The sequence below is a fragment of the Eurytemora carolleeae genome, unplaced genomic scaffold (genome assembly GCF_000591075.1).
Source record: "Eurytemora carolleeae unplaced genomic scaffold, Eaff_2.0 scaffold372, whole genome shotgun sequence".
NCBI classification, from domain to species: Eukaryota; Metazoa; Arthropoda; class Copepoda; order Calanoida; family Temoridae; genus Eurytemora; species Eurytemora carolleeae.
Genome location: NW_019396349.1, coordinates 1 through 17,807, shown reverse-complemented (window position 1 = coordinate 17,807; position 17,807 = coordinate 1). Strand labels below are relative to the sequence as shown.

Genomic DNA, 17,807 nt, shown 5'->3' with positions numbered 1-17,807 from the left:
AAGCGTAATCAAGTTTGAGAAATGACAAATGATTTATTTTCTATTTTCAATTTTCTATTTTCTATCTTAAAACACAAATAATAAAAATCTAAAACTGACCAGAGTGTAGAGAGGAGATTTGTCTTTTTAACAGTGTGTTCAAAAATAACTTTAGATATTTTAAAACACAGGATTTTTACAGTGAATAAAAAGCAGAAACCTTGTGAGAAAGTGAAAATCTAATAAATTCAAAAGACTAAAATTGTTTATTTATAGTTTGTTCTTTTATTAGATACGCTCTATCTTTGCTAGCTCATGAATATTATTTTTTTCCCCCCTGTATGAGATTTTTATTTTCAATTTATACAATTTATATATAATCCTTGGCCCAAAATAAATAGTTAAATTGTAAGTAAAGTTCGGAATCAACTATGAAATTTTATTACTTGAAAAACATAGTAATTTACCAACAAAGTTCTTGTCACATCGGAAATGTTCAAATTTGTATATCTTTGGAACCTGATATCTATATATTTCAAACTTAGATTATTTTATCTGACAGAATATATAATTTGAAATATCTAAGGTCTAATACATTGGGTTGCAACATCAACATCATCACATTACAACACAACATCATCACATCACAACACAACATCATCACATCACAACACAACATCATCACATCACAACACAACATCATCACATCACAACACAACATCATCACATCACAACACAACATCATCACATCACAACACAACATCATCACATCACAACACAACATCANTTCAAAATTTTACAAAAATAAAAAACTTAAAAACTGAAATTTTTAAAAATTTTTATCATTCATAAACCTTCCCTGTGGTCACGTGATGTCCCGCAAAAAACTTGGGCCCGATCGGTTCAGCCGTTTTGACGTTTATTGGATACAAACAGACAGACAGACAGACAAACAGACAGACAAGCCAAATTTATATATAGATACAAAATACAGGACACAATATACAAACGTGAACGCAGTAAAAACAAAAAGTATATATTTCTGAATATTTATGCCTACTGTTAGCTTCCTCAAGCACCCATCATAGATCCAGAATAGATCACTATTTTCAGCAAAAATATGGTATCCCGTGAAAGTCAAATTTTAGATTTCAAGATATCAATTAAAAAATGTTCTTCAATTTCAAGGAATTAAAAAAAATGTACTTTTATCTCTGAATTGTATATTAAATGTAAATTCAAATAAGTCATTGGATGAACTGTCTAAAAGTGTCTAAAAGTCATTAGAAAAAGAACTAAAATCGACCTCTCAAACGCATCAGAGAACCATGATTGTCTTTACTTTTGCATGAAATTTTCCTAATAAATTATAAATCTAGAATCTTATATCTTATATATCTAATTTGGCGTGTCAATTGTCTATCGTATGTTTGTGATGAAAAAACGAGGATTGGGCCAAAAAGTATAAAATAAAAAATAATAAAAATTTACATTTTATCAGCTTTATCATTAGACTTGAGAGTGTGAATCGCCGTAATCAACGAAAAAAAACTAATTTTTAGCTTGGCATTGCATTTTTTCATAAATACTTTGATTATTAAACCGCTCATGACTTTTATCCAAAACAAACTCGACTTTGTTTTGGTGTGTTATATTTCGCTAGATACCTAAATATCTATATTGATTATGATGAATGAGTAGATGACCTCTACTTGGCCGGTGACAAGTTTATGGCTGAAATATTACTACATTAATGGTTTTTATATTCGATAATAAATAATATTTACAGAGCTCTTATTATTCTATACTACTCCAGATACAACCTAGAGCAGAACAGTTCTTATTATTCTATACTACTCCAGATACAACCTAGAACAGAACAGTTCTTATTCTTCTATACTACTCCAGATACAACCTAGAACAGAACAGTTTTTGTTCTTTTATACTACTCCAGATACAACCTAGAACAGAACAGTTTCTATTCTTCTATACTACTCCAGATACAACCTAGAACAGTACAGTTCTTGTCCTTCTATACTACTCCAGATACAACCTAGAACAGAACAGTTCTTGTTCTTCTATACTACTCCAGATACAACCTAGAAAAGAACAGTTCTTGTTCTTCTATACTACTCCAGATACAACCTAGAATAGAACAGTTCTTATTCTTATATACTTCTCCAGATACAACCTAGAACAGAACAGTTCTTGTTCTTCTATACTACTCCAGATACAACCTAGAACAGAACAGTTTTTGTTCTTCTATACTACTCCAGATACAACCTAGAACAGAACAGTTCCTATTCTTCTATACTGCTCTGGATACAACCTAGAACTGTACACTCTAGTGTACAGTGTACTGCACTGTAAACTCTAGCTTACAGTGTACTGCACTGTAAACTCGAGTTTTCAGTGTACCGCACCGTAGACTAGTGTTTACAGTGTACTGCACTGTAAACCAATGGTTTCCAAGTACTTAACGAATTGCATAAGTTTATGCCAAAAACTCTGGTTTTTTATTTCTTATATTTTTGCATCCTGACATCGTAGACCTATGAAATCGCCCCTTTAAAATATTAAATTAAAAGTTAAACAAAATGGTCTATACTTGGCTCTATCTTATAGATCCTTTGTCAAGATCTATCTATCTCAGTGTAGTATATTATTAAGAAAGGGAAAATGCTGCTGCTCGTTGTCACAGGCCACTCTTTTCCTGGAGGGTAACAAAATACTGGAAGATTGCTTCAGTCATATTTGTCTAAATGAATTCCTCCTAGTGCTCAGTATTAGTAACAGTATACTTGTAGAGATGCATATTATTCCTGGGATAGAAACAAGGAAACAATATGATTTTATAATTTATATTTTGCTTTGTATTTATTTATCTCCAGCAATGTACCTAGCTATTGATTTATTTCTCTCCAGATTTACCTAGCTATATGAATTAATTTCAGTTGTACCTAGATATTAATGTATTGTAGAAGATAAAATCCCCGAAAGATGATTATAAAATCCACAAATCTGACTCTCAACTAGAATACTCAATCTGTATCAATACAGATAAGACGCTGTTGTATTCTTCAGGAATCTATCTTTCAAGATACAACCTTACTGTAGAACTCCGTGGTCTACAGCAATAACTTAATCTGTATCCCCTAGGTACAGAATGCTCTGAAACTCTCAATTTCCCTCAGTATACTCAGTTGGTATCAAGCTGGATACGACTTCAGAATGTATCACCTAGGTACAAACTGCCGTAGAACTACTTGGCCTACAATAAAACCTTGGGATGTATCAATATGGATAAAACACTCTCTGTATTTTACTAGTCTATATCTATTAACCAAGCTACAACTCAGATCTTTCTCGTTTGCTACAAGAGGATGGATTACTCTAACACTGTAATCAAGTGGAGTATTATTCCAACTAACATATATTTTGAGTTCTATGGTACAGGATATATTAATGAACGTAATTACAAGTTTTGCGTAGTTATTTACAAGTTTAGTTAGGTTTAAGATAATGTACAACGTGATATATCTAGGTGTTCAGGTTTATAAATGTGGGGTTTACTACGATATTTATTACATACCTAGTTATTTATATATATATATCTTTATAAATACCTGGCTATTTATATATTTATCTACAGATTTACCTATCTATTTATATATCTATCTTCATATATAACTAGCTATTTATATATCTATCTTTATATATAACTATACAGTAAAGGGGGGGGGGGGGGTTCTTATAATTAATACTAGGAGCCACTCTTATATTCTTTGATCTGAAAAGGAGAAAATAAAATTGTTTTAAAATATTTCCAAGAAACCGGAAAATTTATTTAAAGAACAGACAAATCGTAGAAATTGTCCGAGGTGGAGCTGAGCCAGGCGTTTTGTGTTGATTTTTCTCAGGTTTTCGTTCTGTATTTTATAATATCAAAATGGTCGATTAGGCTCAAATGTCGGGTCAAGATTTTAAACTTAATTTTCTAATCCCTCTTTCTTTGCAACCTTATAACCTAGTGTAAACCTTCGGTGATTCAAACATTGACATTTCGATTTCGAAGAATTCATAGCTTGAAATTTCAAATGTCTACGAAATCAGGTTGCAAAGAAATCAGGCTTAGAGAATTAGAGAGTTCAGAGATTATGTCTGTGATAACAACGCTTTCCTGATGCTGAAACTCAAACTAAACCTTAGATGCAGGTATTCGAGGAAACCTTATTGGTGCACCCCCCGATTTCCTTATTATTCCTTATTAAAAAATATCCGTCCACTGTATATAGAGCTCAGTCCCCGAGCGCTAAAGCGATATTTTGACAAAAATTTACCTTTTCCTTGCAAAAAATCCATTTTTTTAAAAAGAGTTGGTTTAACTTGTCTAAATATAGTTCAGCTGTATCTCTCTTTTCTTTAAATGAATTGAGTCTTTGCAACAAACTCTTATTTTCTATAATCCCTATATATTTAAAACCCAATGTCGATGAATCCCTGATATTTCAAACTATGATTTATGTCAGATTTAAAATATCAAAGAAATCTTAAAGCTACAAACCTTTAGCGTAAACGTACTTACTGCATTTTCAAACTAAAATTTATCCTTCGGAGAGAACCATAGATGGTAAAGATAAAACAATGTTGGTTATTGTTTAAATGTTTAAGTACTGGACTAGGCTGGGGGGGCGGGCCGCGTTTAATACTCTATTTGTTATTTGGAAAATGTTGGTTTTATTTAATATTTTCATCCTGAACAAAATTCGTTATATCTCCAAAAATTTTGAAATTTTTTATCAATAAGCAAACCCATTCTGGTGGTGCCATGTTAAGTGTGATACCCTGTGAAAAATCATGTCCTATCTATGTTGTCTGTGGGGGGAATCTACTTTACATAAAGTTTCCGACAAGAAAGGTGGATTTTAAAGTTGAATATTTAAATCTTTAATGCAGAATTAATTCAAGAATACAACTTCTCATGTCAAACATACAAAGTACGAAACAATAAATGCAAAAACTGAAGAAAATGAAAAAACTTTTTTAGGCGTAAATAATTTACCTATAAGAAATATTTCCCTCTTCTGTCTGTTTGTAGTTAACGTCAAAAAAATATTTTCCCTCGACCAATTTGGCCTATAATTGTACAGTGTACAGTGCACAGTGTACACTGTACACTGTACACTGTACACTGTACACTGTACACTGTACAGTGTACAGTGTACAGTGTGCCTTGTACAGTGTGCATTGTACAATGTACATTGTACACTTACAGATAAATTTTACAAAAAAAATATTTAGATCTTTAATTAATACAAATATTAGGTTAGGAATTAAGTCAAAGACTAAAAACAGCTTAATGAAAATATTTACAGCTTCTATAAATGACGAGCGTGTAGAAGGCAGGCGATCATTTTCCCCTTCCATGACACATTTTAGCGTTTTGTCTTCTAGCAGCCATAAGCCACAACTGTTCGGTCTTCCATACCACATCATTTGAGACTTCCGGCAGTTATTACATTTTTAAATGAAAAATTCAGTGAATTGAAGTTGCGGTTTTTAAACATCCAAGCGCATTACGTGAAAAATTATACCTTTAAGAAATTTTAGAAGTTTATTAAAAATCGATGAATTGTGTGTTGAGTTTGATAAACTGTTTTACATTTTATAAAGAAGATATTACATCATTGTACACATTGTGGGCACAGAGAAAAATTGTTTGGGGTAGTCTAAAGTCTAAAGAATAAGAAAAGATGAGAAAAATCACAATATTATCTGTCACTAACTGAACGTTAAAGATTTCCACAAAAAATTATTTTGCATTTTATTTCGTTAAATAGTGCACATTTTTGGTTATGGGCCCCCTTTAAACCTTAAAAGTATGTCCTCAATATGTACAGGGAAGGAGGCTAAAGAAAGGCTGAGGGGTCACAGACTATAGAGGCACCATTACTGACCTAGGACAAGAAAATACCCAGGCCCTGTAGGTGTTTACTTTCGTGCCCCTGGTCACTCCTATGCAGATTTATCCTTCATTCCCATAGAGAAGATCAGGTCCTGGGACAGCATGGTCAGGAAGGTCAGGGAGTCATACTACATCCAGAAATTTGACTCAGTGAGGTCAGGACTGAACAAGAAAACATAATGCTAATTGCAATATTTTTTTTAAAAAGAATGAATTAACTCAGTGAGGTCAGGACTGAACAAGAAAACATAATGCTAATTGCAATATTTTTTTTAAAAAGAATGAATTAACTCAGTGAGGTCAGGNACCGTATGCAGTCAAAACATAAACAAACAAAATGTGAAAATAGCAGACGAAATTCTTACAGATTACAGCTTTCTCAGTAGGTATCACTATACTAAATCAAAGAATTATTTGAAAAGACGATATCGAATTCGTCACTGAATTCCCATGTTTTTTGGGACACCCTGTATCTTTTGCATGACGTATCTGGATGTTTGAAAAATGCTATTTCAAAATTTCATTTGAAAACGAAATAATTGCAAAAAGACTCAAATGATCTGGCATGGAAGACCGAACGGTTGTAGCTTAAGGCTGCAGTAAGACAAAAAATAGCTAATATGTGGCATGGAAGGGGAAATATTGTGGCTTATGGCCGCCTGCCTTACCCCGCGCATCAGCCAATTACGTCGATTCTAAACTTATTCATTGGAATTATTAGAGATAAAGAAACTAGAACAAAACTGACGTTGTTAATTTCTGAACAACTTAAAAGAAGTTAAGTTCAGAGACATCTTTTGAATTGATTTATGTGAAATATTTCCCGTTCCATGTGTTTCAGTCATAATTGAATATCTAAGCTATATTAAGACGGATATATGCCAAAGGATGCAACTTTAATGGCGACCTAAAGCTCTTTTAAATATACAGTCTGAAATCTGAATTTACTGAATTTGGCTTGCTTCCTTGAATATCTGATCACTGATTATAAAAGTCGTCTTTTTGGGACTAAATTCCAGAACATGGATTCGAGACAATTCTCCGGAAAAATAAGGGTTTAAGAATCAACCCACCCTGAGCTGGAACCCTTGCATTCATACTTTTTGCTCACATATGACATCTCCGACTGCGTCTGTCCAAAGTACGGTGAAACACGACCCATAGTAAAACTAGATTATGTGACACCCATACTTTGGGTGACATATCTAACCTAAACCGTGGCCGCAGCGCTGCGGCTAGGATTCAATCTCGATCTACAAATGTCATCCCCCCTTAATCATGCTTTTAATTAAGCGCGGCAGTGAAGTCTTCCCCACCTCGCACACTCGAAGGTTGGAGTTCAGTCCTCCTCCTCTAAGCTCTGCAGGATCTGTTTCCGGCTCAAATATCGTCGCTTTACCTCAAGGGATCTTGATCTAAACAGAGATTCAAATCTTTTTAAACCTTTGACAATTTTTCTTTTGGAAAATAACGATACATACAAGATACTTTACTAAAGCATATTTTGAAGGACAGGAAAAAACACGCGTTTTTCTTTAAACTTTAGTTAGTCTAGTATACAGGGTTAGCCACATAGAAAGAGACTAAGCTGACATGAAACTCTTTAAATATGACCATAAATAAATGATATAATTCGTACAGTTGTCTTTTAAGTCTCATTCTTTGTGGTTAACCCTGTACAAGATTACAGAGTATGTATTTGGTGGAGATATACATCTATTTATTTACACTGTGTGTATATTACCTGGTTGGATTATATACTTCTATAGGGATATTTTATGTACAGTGTGCAGTCTGTATATCACCTGGTTGGAATATGCACATCTACAAGGACCTGTGTATGTACAGTGTACAATCTGTATATTACCTGGTTGGAATATGTACATCTACAGGTTCCTGGTGAAGATAAAACTCTTTTTCTTCTTTTGATGGATTAACAAGACGACTAAAATTAACATTATTAAACTTTTTTGTCGGTTAAAATACAGTGCTTCCTTGCCGGTAACCGCTAAAAAAGTTCTCTTAAAAAAGTTTTCAGAAATAAAGTTCTAAATTGTTGCACTTAAAAAGTCATGAGGAAAAAGTCCTTGAAATAAAAAACTCTGGGGGAAAAATCCTCTTTAAGTAGAAAATACATTGAAATTACTTTTTATAAAAACGTCTCAGACTTGACCCCATTTTTCAAAGACTTTTTTCAAAGAACTTTTTTGTAAAAAAGCTTGTTAACAATCAAAACAAAACAAAAAACTCGTTTTATTGCATTGTTATACTCGCCTAACCACTGTTCATTTGAGTAACCTTTCTTATTTCATCTTTCATACAACGATTAAATTGAGGGAGTAGAAAAAACGTTAATATTTCTGTATTTCCGATAGAGTAAAGACTAATAGATTAATGCCAATTATAAATTTATTTAACGTTTCATAAAAAACGCGTAATTTGTCTGATTAACAATAATAACAATAATGCATTGGAGTATGTAGAATCATACATAAAGAGTAGTTTGGAAATAATTGTAATTTCGCCGTTGTACAATGGACACAGTACACTGTACATGAATTGTCGGATGGGTTTAAACTTCAGAAGTCAATATCCCAGTCAGCAAAGTTCTCTTCAGGTTGTTGGGTTTCTTCCTGGTAATTGTCAAAGTTACTTGTATCCTTTACACCTGCTATAGTTGGTAAATAGGGCGGAGTAAGGGTTCGGTTCTCCAGACCCTCCCAATCCATCCCGGCAAACCACATGTATCTCCGGGTTACCGAAAGACTAGGACGTTGGGACGGAGACAGTCGACACAGTTGTCTGATCAGTTCTACTGCGGTAGCTGACATGTAGGACGGAAAATTAACGGATTTCATTCCCTGAAGAATATCGGAGTAAACCTGGTCTGAGGAACTATTCTTCTTAGAGAACGGTGGAACACCATTTAGCAACTCATACATCAGGATTCCCACCGACCATATATCCGCCCTGTTGTCATGACTTTTATTAGTAATTATCTCCGGAGCAACATACTCAGGAGTCCCGCAGAACGTCCAACTCTTCTCTCCAGGTTCTAATCTCTTGGAGAAACCAAAATCTGTAAGTTTAATGTATCCTGATGAATCCAGGAGAAGGTTTTCAGGTTTAAGATCTCTATACACTATCCCTTTATCATGAAGGTAGTCAAATGCTTTAATAACACAAGCAGTGTAGAATCTTGAAGATTCGTCGTCAAACCTCTTCTTGTTCCGAAGGATGGTCCAGAGTTCTCCACCCAGGCAGGGTTCCATCAGCATATATAGGTACCTGGAGTCCCGGAAGGTTCTGTAGAGTTTAACAATGAATGGATTTGAACAACTGGACATTATTTTCTTCTCGTTTAAAATATGTTGCTGTTGTTTCTCGTCAGTAATCTAAATAGAAAAAAAATATATTTCGAATTTTTAGTATTTTTCACTAAAATCATGGAATTGATCAAGGAAGATACACTAGGAACAATAACCAATTTTCATCCTCATTATTTTGAGATGGACAGAGAAATATACTTAAATTGATCATGTACAGTGCTATTCAAAATAAACAGAAAAAGTCGTCTTTAACCTTAGAAACAGTTTTCGGTATTAGGCAACTTAATTTTAGAAATTTTTTCTGAAACAATAAACGCATAATAGCCCTGCCCTAGTCCTGCCATTTTTTTGCTTTTATAATTACCGAAGATATAAATGATTTTGTTCAGAATTAAAATTTTCATGGTTTCATATAAAAATTTTAAATTTCGCACAAATTCAAATTTACTAATTCTTATATTTTTTGCAACCTGACTGTATTTCAAACTTAGATTTTATTTAACCGAATTGATAATTTCAAATATCTAAGGTCTACGACATTGGGATACAAAGATATAAGGATTAGAAAATTTTAGTTTGGGGCCGACCAAAAGCTCAATTCCTTTAAACACATTATCTCTGATATTTTTAAAAGCAAAAAAAGATTAGACCACATTTTGGAAATGGCAGGACTAGGGCTATTTTGTTTCATAAAAAAACATTCTCAATATTGGTTTGCCTAAAATGCATGCTAAAATACTATTTCTAAGGTCAAAGACGGTTCTGAGGTCAAAGACGACTTTTAAAGTATTTAAACATTTGATATCATTTCGGTTTTCTAGAATAAATAACAATTTGATAGAAGCTAACAATTGTTTAACTACAGGTTACCCACGACAATGGAAACTTTAACGGACCTGGCTGGAACTCATAAAATGTAACAATCTACTTTGAAAACAAATAAACGGATTTAAAGCTACAGGTAACCATCAATGTATAGAAATATAATATACTAGGCCATCTTCTTTTTCAATTGTGACATTTTCTCTTTGTAAACATTGTAAAACAAAAACAAAAAAGGTCGCGGATTTGTAAAAAAATTTCGTAGATTTTTTAAACTTTTTGAAAACGAATTTTGTTGTAGGCTAAATTTTGAAAATCCATGAACCTTCCCTTGGGGCATGTCAGAGGTCCCACAATTTGGGCTCGATCAGCTCAGCCGTTTAGAAGTTTATGGGATACAAACTAAACGGACAAACAGACAGACAAGCAAAGTATATATATAGATATATAAATATATAAATAAAGTCTCATCATCGTTTGTAGGTTACCCTGAAAGATAACAGTAAAAATATGTTCCCAAATGAATACAGAATAGATTAAAAACATATATGAAGTCACTGTAAATTTTTTTTATCATAATCGGAACTAATTTGTTAAGAGTGAGCTTACCTCATTTTTCTTCATTTTCTTGAGAGCAAACGCCATATTATTGTTCTCTCCTGCGGTAACTAGCTCCACCCTTCCAAACCCCCCAATACCGAGGGTGCCCACCCAGCTCAGCTGATCCAGCCTCAAGGTGTCCAACCAGCTAGGGTTATCTGCACATTTAATCACAGGGGCCGGGGAATCACTGTTAGAATACTGTTGGTTATCACAGGAATATTTATCTGTTATATAATCATTATTGTCATTATTGTCCGTCCCGCAGGTTTGCTCCGTCTTTAGATTGTCCTTTACAGCCTTCATATTGTCCTCAAAGCTCTTGATGTTGTCCTCTAGACCCGATTCCACAGAATTACTAAATATAATCATGTTAAAAGAATTATAATGTAAAAATAGCTATTTCAGAGGTGTACGAATTTTTCGTACTGCAGTATACGGATTCTGGGCGGTAAAGTATACACAAGACGGATGTCACAGCCTGACATTGGATCCATTTTCAAATAAAAAATCCATGAAATATTCTGGTCATCAGAAACTATTATGTGAATTATCAAAATTATCAAAATTAAATGCTTTTATACTCCTCGGATACTAGAAGAACACTGATGCATCTATTCTTGTTTACAAACACCGCCCAGAGAGAACTGGTTTCAATATGTACGCAGAGAATACGCAACAGCAATTAAATTTCCTTGCCTTATTACCTAGATCATGTTTCTCAACAGTGTCTTGTGTATAACTAATAAATAATAATAAACATTCTCTAAAGGCTGCTTCGTTGAAGCCAAATCGCACGATTAATAAATCCTGCCAGGTGGATTTAAGGCTAGATTATCTACCCTAGTGTTTCATTAGAGGTGTAAATCGTGCTATTAACGTTAATGCCGCGATGTCTTAATAGCAGGATAAATTCAAATAAAAAATCCATGAAATATTCTGGTCATCAGAAACTATTATGTGAATTATCAAAATTATCAAAATTAAATGCTTTTATACTCCTTGGATACTAGAAGAACACTGATGCATCTATTCTTGTTTACAAACACCGCCCAGAGAGAACTGGTTTTAATATGTACGCAGAGAATACGCAACAGCAATTAACTTTCCTTGCCTTATTACCTAGATCATGTTTCTCTACGGTGTCTTGTGTATAACTAATAAATAATAATAAAAACATTCTCTAACTCTCTCTCTCTCTTTTATCTCTCTATCGATGTTACGTGTGCAGGACAGGGGCACACAATTAAAGGAAGGGGAGGATGAAAAATACTGGTCGATATTGTTAGATAATTAAATACATTTTTAAAAAAGAAACCCATATATCTAATATTTGAGATGTGTAAGTATTGCGTTTTAGTTTAGTTTTTACAGAAGGGAATTCCCCGTCAACCACTCATCCAAATTTTCCATAAGAAGGGGAGTGTGTGGTGGAAGGTGGAAGGGTAGATATATAATACTTCTTTGCTAAAAATTCCATCGGAAAATTTTTAAGTCTTTAAAGGGAGTGACCGGCTATGCAAGGTCGTTGAACTGAGTATGCAGTGTTGTGGAAAACTTCTTTCGGATTCAGTTGAGACATAATAAACTTTTTAAAGATCTGTTAATCCTGAGTTTGAGCGCAAATTCGACGTTCAAAACTCAGAATTAGTTTTTTTTAAATTATTAAATAACGACAACGAAAATAAAGTAAAAATTATACAGTAATCTAATTAGATGGCTAGGAACATATTTCTCAAAAGAAATTTGTCAATAAATCAATGCTAAAATCGATTATTTTGTTTTCATTATTATATTGAATTTCTTATTTTCTTTGAATTTATTCGCGGATTTCTGCAAATTCTTAAAATGTCGTCTTTTATNCACTTTATTGTGGTTTAGAGCATGATTTTGATATCAATGTTTATAAATTCGAAAACTGATTATTTTCTGTTGTGGATTCTCTATAACTAAGGTGCAAGAACTAAACACTGGAACAAGTTTAGAAAAACGACAATATTTTCCACATCATTGATTTTGATATAAAGGTTTCAAGGGTACTGTCGTGAATCGGAGGGTCACTTGAAATTCACTTACAGTCCCTTTAAAACTATGGAAGGAAGACCAAGCTATCCAATCTAAATATCCTTCTAAGTATTCAAGAATATTTTTAGTTACAAAAATGTTTTGTCGTCATAAACTAAATTCCACGGATTTTCAAGATAAAGCGGGACCGGGGCCAGATTCTATATAAAAATACATTTCAAATTCTACAGAAATGAAAGATAAGACGTGAAAGATGAATTAATCCGCGGTCTGGTTGAAAATGTCATAAAATAATAAATAGTTGTTTATTTTTTTAAACATATCTAAAAACCTCTTCATTCAAATGCTCACTGACGTATAAAATGTACAACGGGACAAAGATGTTGCTTTTTAAATTCGAAAATTGTATTATTTAAAAAAAAAATGAAAATAAAAAATTCTTCTTTATAATTGTGATTATAGTGCAACATAGAGCAATGAAAATTTGGATGAAAAGTTCCTAGACAACTGTTAATTAAATAATAAAATTATTTTTATGTTTAAAATTACCTTACATCCTCTGAAATGGATTGAATAAGAACGCATCTACTAAATCTCTCTCCTGGAAAAGATCCTGACTCCGAGCTGGACTCGGAGCTGATATCTCCCCGTCTTCTCTCCTCTCCATCCTCCTCCATGAACTCAATCCAGTCCTCTAGGTTTGGAGGATAGATAGGATGGAAGTATTTATGATATCCTGGTTCCTCCATATTCTCCTCCTCCTCTAAGCTCTGCAGGATCTGTTTCCGGCTCAAATATCGTCGCTTTACCTCAAGGGATCTTGATCTAAACAGAGATTCAAATCTTTTTCAAAAACCTTTCAAAAGTTTTGAAAAAATAATTTGACTTAATTTCATTTTGGAAAATAACGATATAAACAAGATTTTTTACTAATGCATATTTTAAAGGACAGGAAAAAACACGTGTTTTTCTTTAAACTTTAGTTAGTTTAGTTAGTCTAGTATACAGGGTTACCCACATAGAAAGAGACTAAGCTGACGACATGAAACTCTTTAAATATGACCATAAATAAATGATATAATTCGTACAGTTGTCTTTTAAGTCTCATTCTTTGTGGTTAACCATGTACAAGATTACAGAGTATGTATCTGGTGGAGATATACATCTATTTATTTACACTGTGTGTATATTACCTGGTTGGATTATGTACTTCTATAGGGATATTTTATGTACAGTGTGCAGTCTGTATATCACCTGGTTGGAATATGTACATCTACAAGGACCTGTTTATGTACAGTGTACAGTCTGTTTATCACTTGGTTGGATTATGTACTTCTATAGGGATATTTTATGTACAGTGTGCAGTCTGTATATCACCTGGTTGGAATATGTACATCTACAGGACCTGTTTATGTATAGTGTACAGTCTGTTTATCACCTGGTTGGAATATGTACATCTACAGGACATGTTTATGTACAGTGTACAGTCTGTTTATCATCTGGTTGGAATATGTACATCTACAGGACCTGTTTATGTACAGTGTACAGTCTGTACATTACCTGGTTGGAATATGTACATCTACAGGTTCCTGGTGAAGATAAAACTCTTTTTCTTCTTTTGATGGATTAACAAGACGACTAAAATTAACATCTTGAAATTACGTGTAGTCAATTTTATGAGAATTATTAATGAATTATTTCAGATTGTAAATTAGAATGTATGATAAGAACTTTCCTTATTACTAGCTCATAAGTAACAAAAATAAAACACGGTTAGTTCGTAGTCGAAGACTGAAAAACTAACAAACAGAATTATTAATATTAAAATATTAATTTAAAAAAGAAATCTTTCAGCTTTATTTGACTGAAATTTCAATAAATCCTTATCTTTTGTCCTTCATGAAATCCTGGATGTATTGCGTCATCTGAATTCATCTTATTCTTATTCCTGTTTGGGGCCATAAAGGTTTTTATCATTCATGTTCATAAACATGTAAAATGTACTAAAACATTTTAAAAAGAAATTAAGTATTCTTTGAAAAATAAGTAACTTTTTACAATAAGTTTTTTTATATATCTGTCAAATAAAACCGAAACAATGTATTGGGTGGAAGCCTCAGAATTTTATAGTTAAATAACGTGAATAAAAACTAGTTAAGCAGTATTTGAGAGAAAAAAAAATAATATTTCCCGTGTCCGAATTTAATGAATTTAAGCCGCGTCTCAAATCACCAAAAACCGGTTTCAATTGAGCGCCGGCTTAAATCTTGAAAAATTGTATACAATTTTAAGTGGAACCAACCATATTTGAGTCGCGGCTTAAATTTAAGTCGCGGCTCAAAATCTTTAAATTCGGCCTCAGGTCGCTGCATTCTTTGACAGCAATATAGATATAAAAATAGAGTCAGATGAAACCAGTTTAAATTCAACTTTATACATTCAACAAACAAAAAAATATATATATTGAGACCAGGAAGTTTTACAGTACAGTACAATTCAATGTTTACGTTCCTCCCACAAGCAGCAGTACACTTCTTGTGTATTTAATTTTTTTTTTAGTCCTAAAAGTTTTTTTTTTACGATATGCAAGATGTATAACTCGAACAGGATATATATGAATAATACAATTTGCGCAATCATTAAGGTATTTTACTATGAAGGAATAGAAAATTAAAGTTTTTTTTCTGATTGTGAATTCATATATATATATCCCTGTTATGAATATTGAAGTAAAGCCAACTGAAATGTACAGGTGGATTTTTGGTAATTATACACGATTAACTATTATCTGCAATAGTTATATTATTATTATTATTATATTAAATGGATGAATAATTTAGAATTAAGTTTCCGCAATATTTTATCCTGTCACCCCTAGGCTCTATATTTGATTAAATGATTATTATTAACATCTTAAATAGTTTTTTATTGGTTATAGAAGTACTTTGTGCAGTGCTTAGGATCCATTTAGTTTTGATGCGAATCCTGATCCTGGATCCGCACTGGAAAAAATGGATCCGGATCCAGGTCATTTATTTAAGATTTACTGAATTTTTCTAACAAAGCAGAATTTTCAAATTTGTTGTCTTACTTTTTTTGCTTATTTTTATGCTAAAACCTGATGAACCATTCAGAAATCCGGAAATTTTTATAATCTCTCTTTTTATTATTTGTTTTGGTTTTGAGAGTAAAATTTTTTTGCAGTTTTTGGTTGATATTTTGCCTCTTGGATCCGGATCCCTGGATCCGCATATTTGTGCGGATTCGGTTCCAAGAATCCAAAATCTTCCGGATCCGACGGATCCAGATCCTAAGCACTATTTTCCTGCACTGGATTTACGACGCAAAAAAAGCGTTATTTTTTAGCTTACTTTTTAGCTTTACTTTTTAGCTTTAAGTAGAATGTATGTCTCTCTATAAGGAAGTTACTGTACACAAATACTGAAGAATGTTGACCACTTACTAATTAATTCTTATAAAAGGAAGGAAAAAACGTTTATGAGATGGAAGAGTCATTTGGTGACCACCTAAATACGGAACACCCACCCAGACCTATATACTATCTCATAAAAGAACTTCTTCCTCACGTTTCTAGGATTATTAAATATACGCCACGTTTAAAATAAATAAATAAACGCTAAATCAGACATTGTTCTGAAAAACTTAAATTTGGGCGTCGGAAATATGTTACAAAATTACAGTTAACTGACGTGGTTTTAAGTTCACTTTCATGCATAAAGTGGATTTTAATGATCACTTTACCGTGGTTTAAAGTTCACTTTATTGTGGTTTAAGGTTCACTTCATTGTGGTTTAAAGTTCACTTTATTGTGGTTTAAAGTTCACTTTATTGTGGTTTAAAGTTCACTTTATTGTGGTTTAAAGTTCACTTTATTGTGGTTTAAGGTTCACTTCCTTGTGGTTTAAACTTCACTTTATTGTGGTTTAAAGTTCACTTTACTGTTTGATTGAACACAATTGATTACTGTGGTTTAAATTTCACTTTATTGTGGTTTAATTTTTCACTTTACCGTATAGTGGCTTAAAGTTAACTTTGCTGTGGTTTAAAGTTCACTTTACTGTGGTTTAAATTGGTCACTATTGTGCATATTATCAATCACAAGTGTTCTTCTGCTGTTTATCACTTTAGTTTTGTTCACTATGCAATCACGTTGTCACAAAAATAAGAGGAACCAATTACGACATGAATGGGTTACTTGTAGACTGTGAAAGTGAATACGCATAATATAGATTAAACCCAGTTTTCAAAGATTACAATTCAGTACTACGTCATTCTTGTATCATTTAGTAAGATAATGTATTAATAATAAAGAAATGTCACTATTACGCATGCGGCATTCCCTACCTTAGTTTACGCACAAGCTTCAAGCTTAGTTTTGATTTCCTTTTCTCCTTGTTCTGCTGATACAAGCTCAGATCATCAATAGAATGTCGAAACCATCCTCTCACCTTCTCTCCTTCCTCACATTCTGTATTCCAGTGAGGTTTTGGTTTGATCAGATACAGGTCTGGTTGTGGTGTGTCCTGCACCAGGAGCAGGTTCCGTGGATACTGCTGCACCTGCAGAATATATTTATTAGTCCGAGAACTACATAAACCCGGGATCCTCGATATATCTACTTTTACTAATCTTAAACCACAAACAGATAAAAATAAGTTTTTGAATAAACATTATTTTTTTAATTGTTTCTCGTAAAACAAAGATGACAAATAATCCATTAATTAGAAGTGTTTTAAAAAGCAGTTAAGATAAAAATAAAATAAAAGGCAAAACAAAGAATATTTGTTTTTTAAAAGTTTTGTGAAAAACAGCTTAATTGTTTATTAGTTATTTTATTGTTTCCTGTTACAAGTACAAATGAATTTGTTTAATTTATTGTTTTGAAGTACAAACTGTAAATGGCACATAAGTAATACGTATATACGAAATGTATTAAACGTACATCAAATTGTACAGAATTCACAATGTATGCATATTGTACTTGTACATGTATTTTTTGTCGTTAATTATACTTCTTTGTCTTTTAACGTTAATTATGTATTAGAAATTATCGTTGTTAATTAGGT

The 17,807-nt window shown here is 32.7% G+C and overlaps 2 protein-coding genes across 6 annotated transcripts in view; one reads left to right on the top strand and one right to left on the bottom strand.

The window, feature by feature from the left end:
* LOC111701475 (band 7 protein AGAP004871) overlaps positions 1-10,669 on the top strand; it is a 46,491-nt gene extending 35,822 nt beyond the window's left edge. The window contains exons 13-14 of one of the 2 annotated variants that reach the window (XM_023472771.1): positions 10,139-10,234; positions 10,397-10,669. In XM_023472771.1, the coding sequence (XP_023328539.1) occupies positions 10,139-10,186 (48 nt within the window). In that variant the 3' untranslated portion in view covers positions 10,187-10,234; positions 10,397-10,669. Of the gene's footprint in view, positions 1-10,138; positions 10,271-10,396 lie in introns of those variants that run through there. The other variant, XM_023472772.1, reaches the window with a different exon arrangement.
* On the bottom strand, positions 8,336-16,934 carry LOC111701474 (cGMP-dependent protein kinase 1). Of its 4 annotated transcripts, XM_023472764.1 has the most exons (5): positions 16,483-16,934; positions 14,281-14,358; positions 13,270-13,545; positions 10,705-11,053; positions 8,336-9,339 (listed from the first exon to the last, which is right to left on the bottom strand). In XM_023472764.1, exons 3-5 carry the CDS (start codon positions 13,467-13,469, stop codon positions 8,524-8,526), a joined length of 1,365 nt encoding a protein of 454 aa, XP_023328532.1. In that variant the 5' UTR covers positions 13,470-13,545; positions 14,281-14,358; positions 16,483-16,934; the 3' UTR covers positions 8,336-8,523. The 4 variants fall into 4 exon arrangements, with proteins under 4 accessions (XP_023328532.1, XP_023328533.1, XP_023328535.1 ...); XM_023472765.1 differs by lacking the exons at positions 14,281-14,358; positions 16,483-16,934 and adding an exon at positions 13,914-13,977; XM_023472767.1 differs by lacking the exons at positions 13,270-13,545; positions 14,281-14,358; positions 16,483-16,934 and adding an exon at positions 11,818-11,887.
* Between the last annotated feature and the right edge of the window lie 873 nt (positions 16,935-17,807).

Coding starts and splice junctions, on each gene's coding strand:
- LOC111701474 (XM_023472764.1), bottom strand. CDS start 13,469: ATGGAGGAACCAGGATATCATAAATACTTCCATCCTATCTATCCTCCA. Junction 11,054..13,269: donor TCCATTTCAGAGGATGTAAG/GTAATTTTAAAC, acceptor GATTATATTTAG/TAATTCTGTGGAATCGGGTC. Junction 9,340..10,704: donor AGAAAATGAAGAAAAATGAG/GTAAGCTCACTC, acceptor TTTTCTATTTAG/ATTACTGACGAGAAACAACA.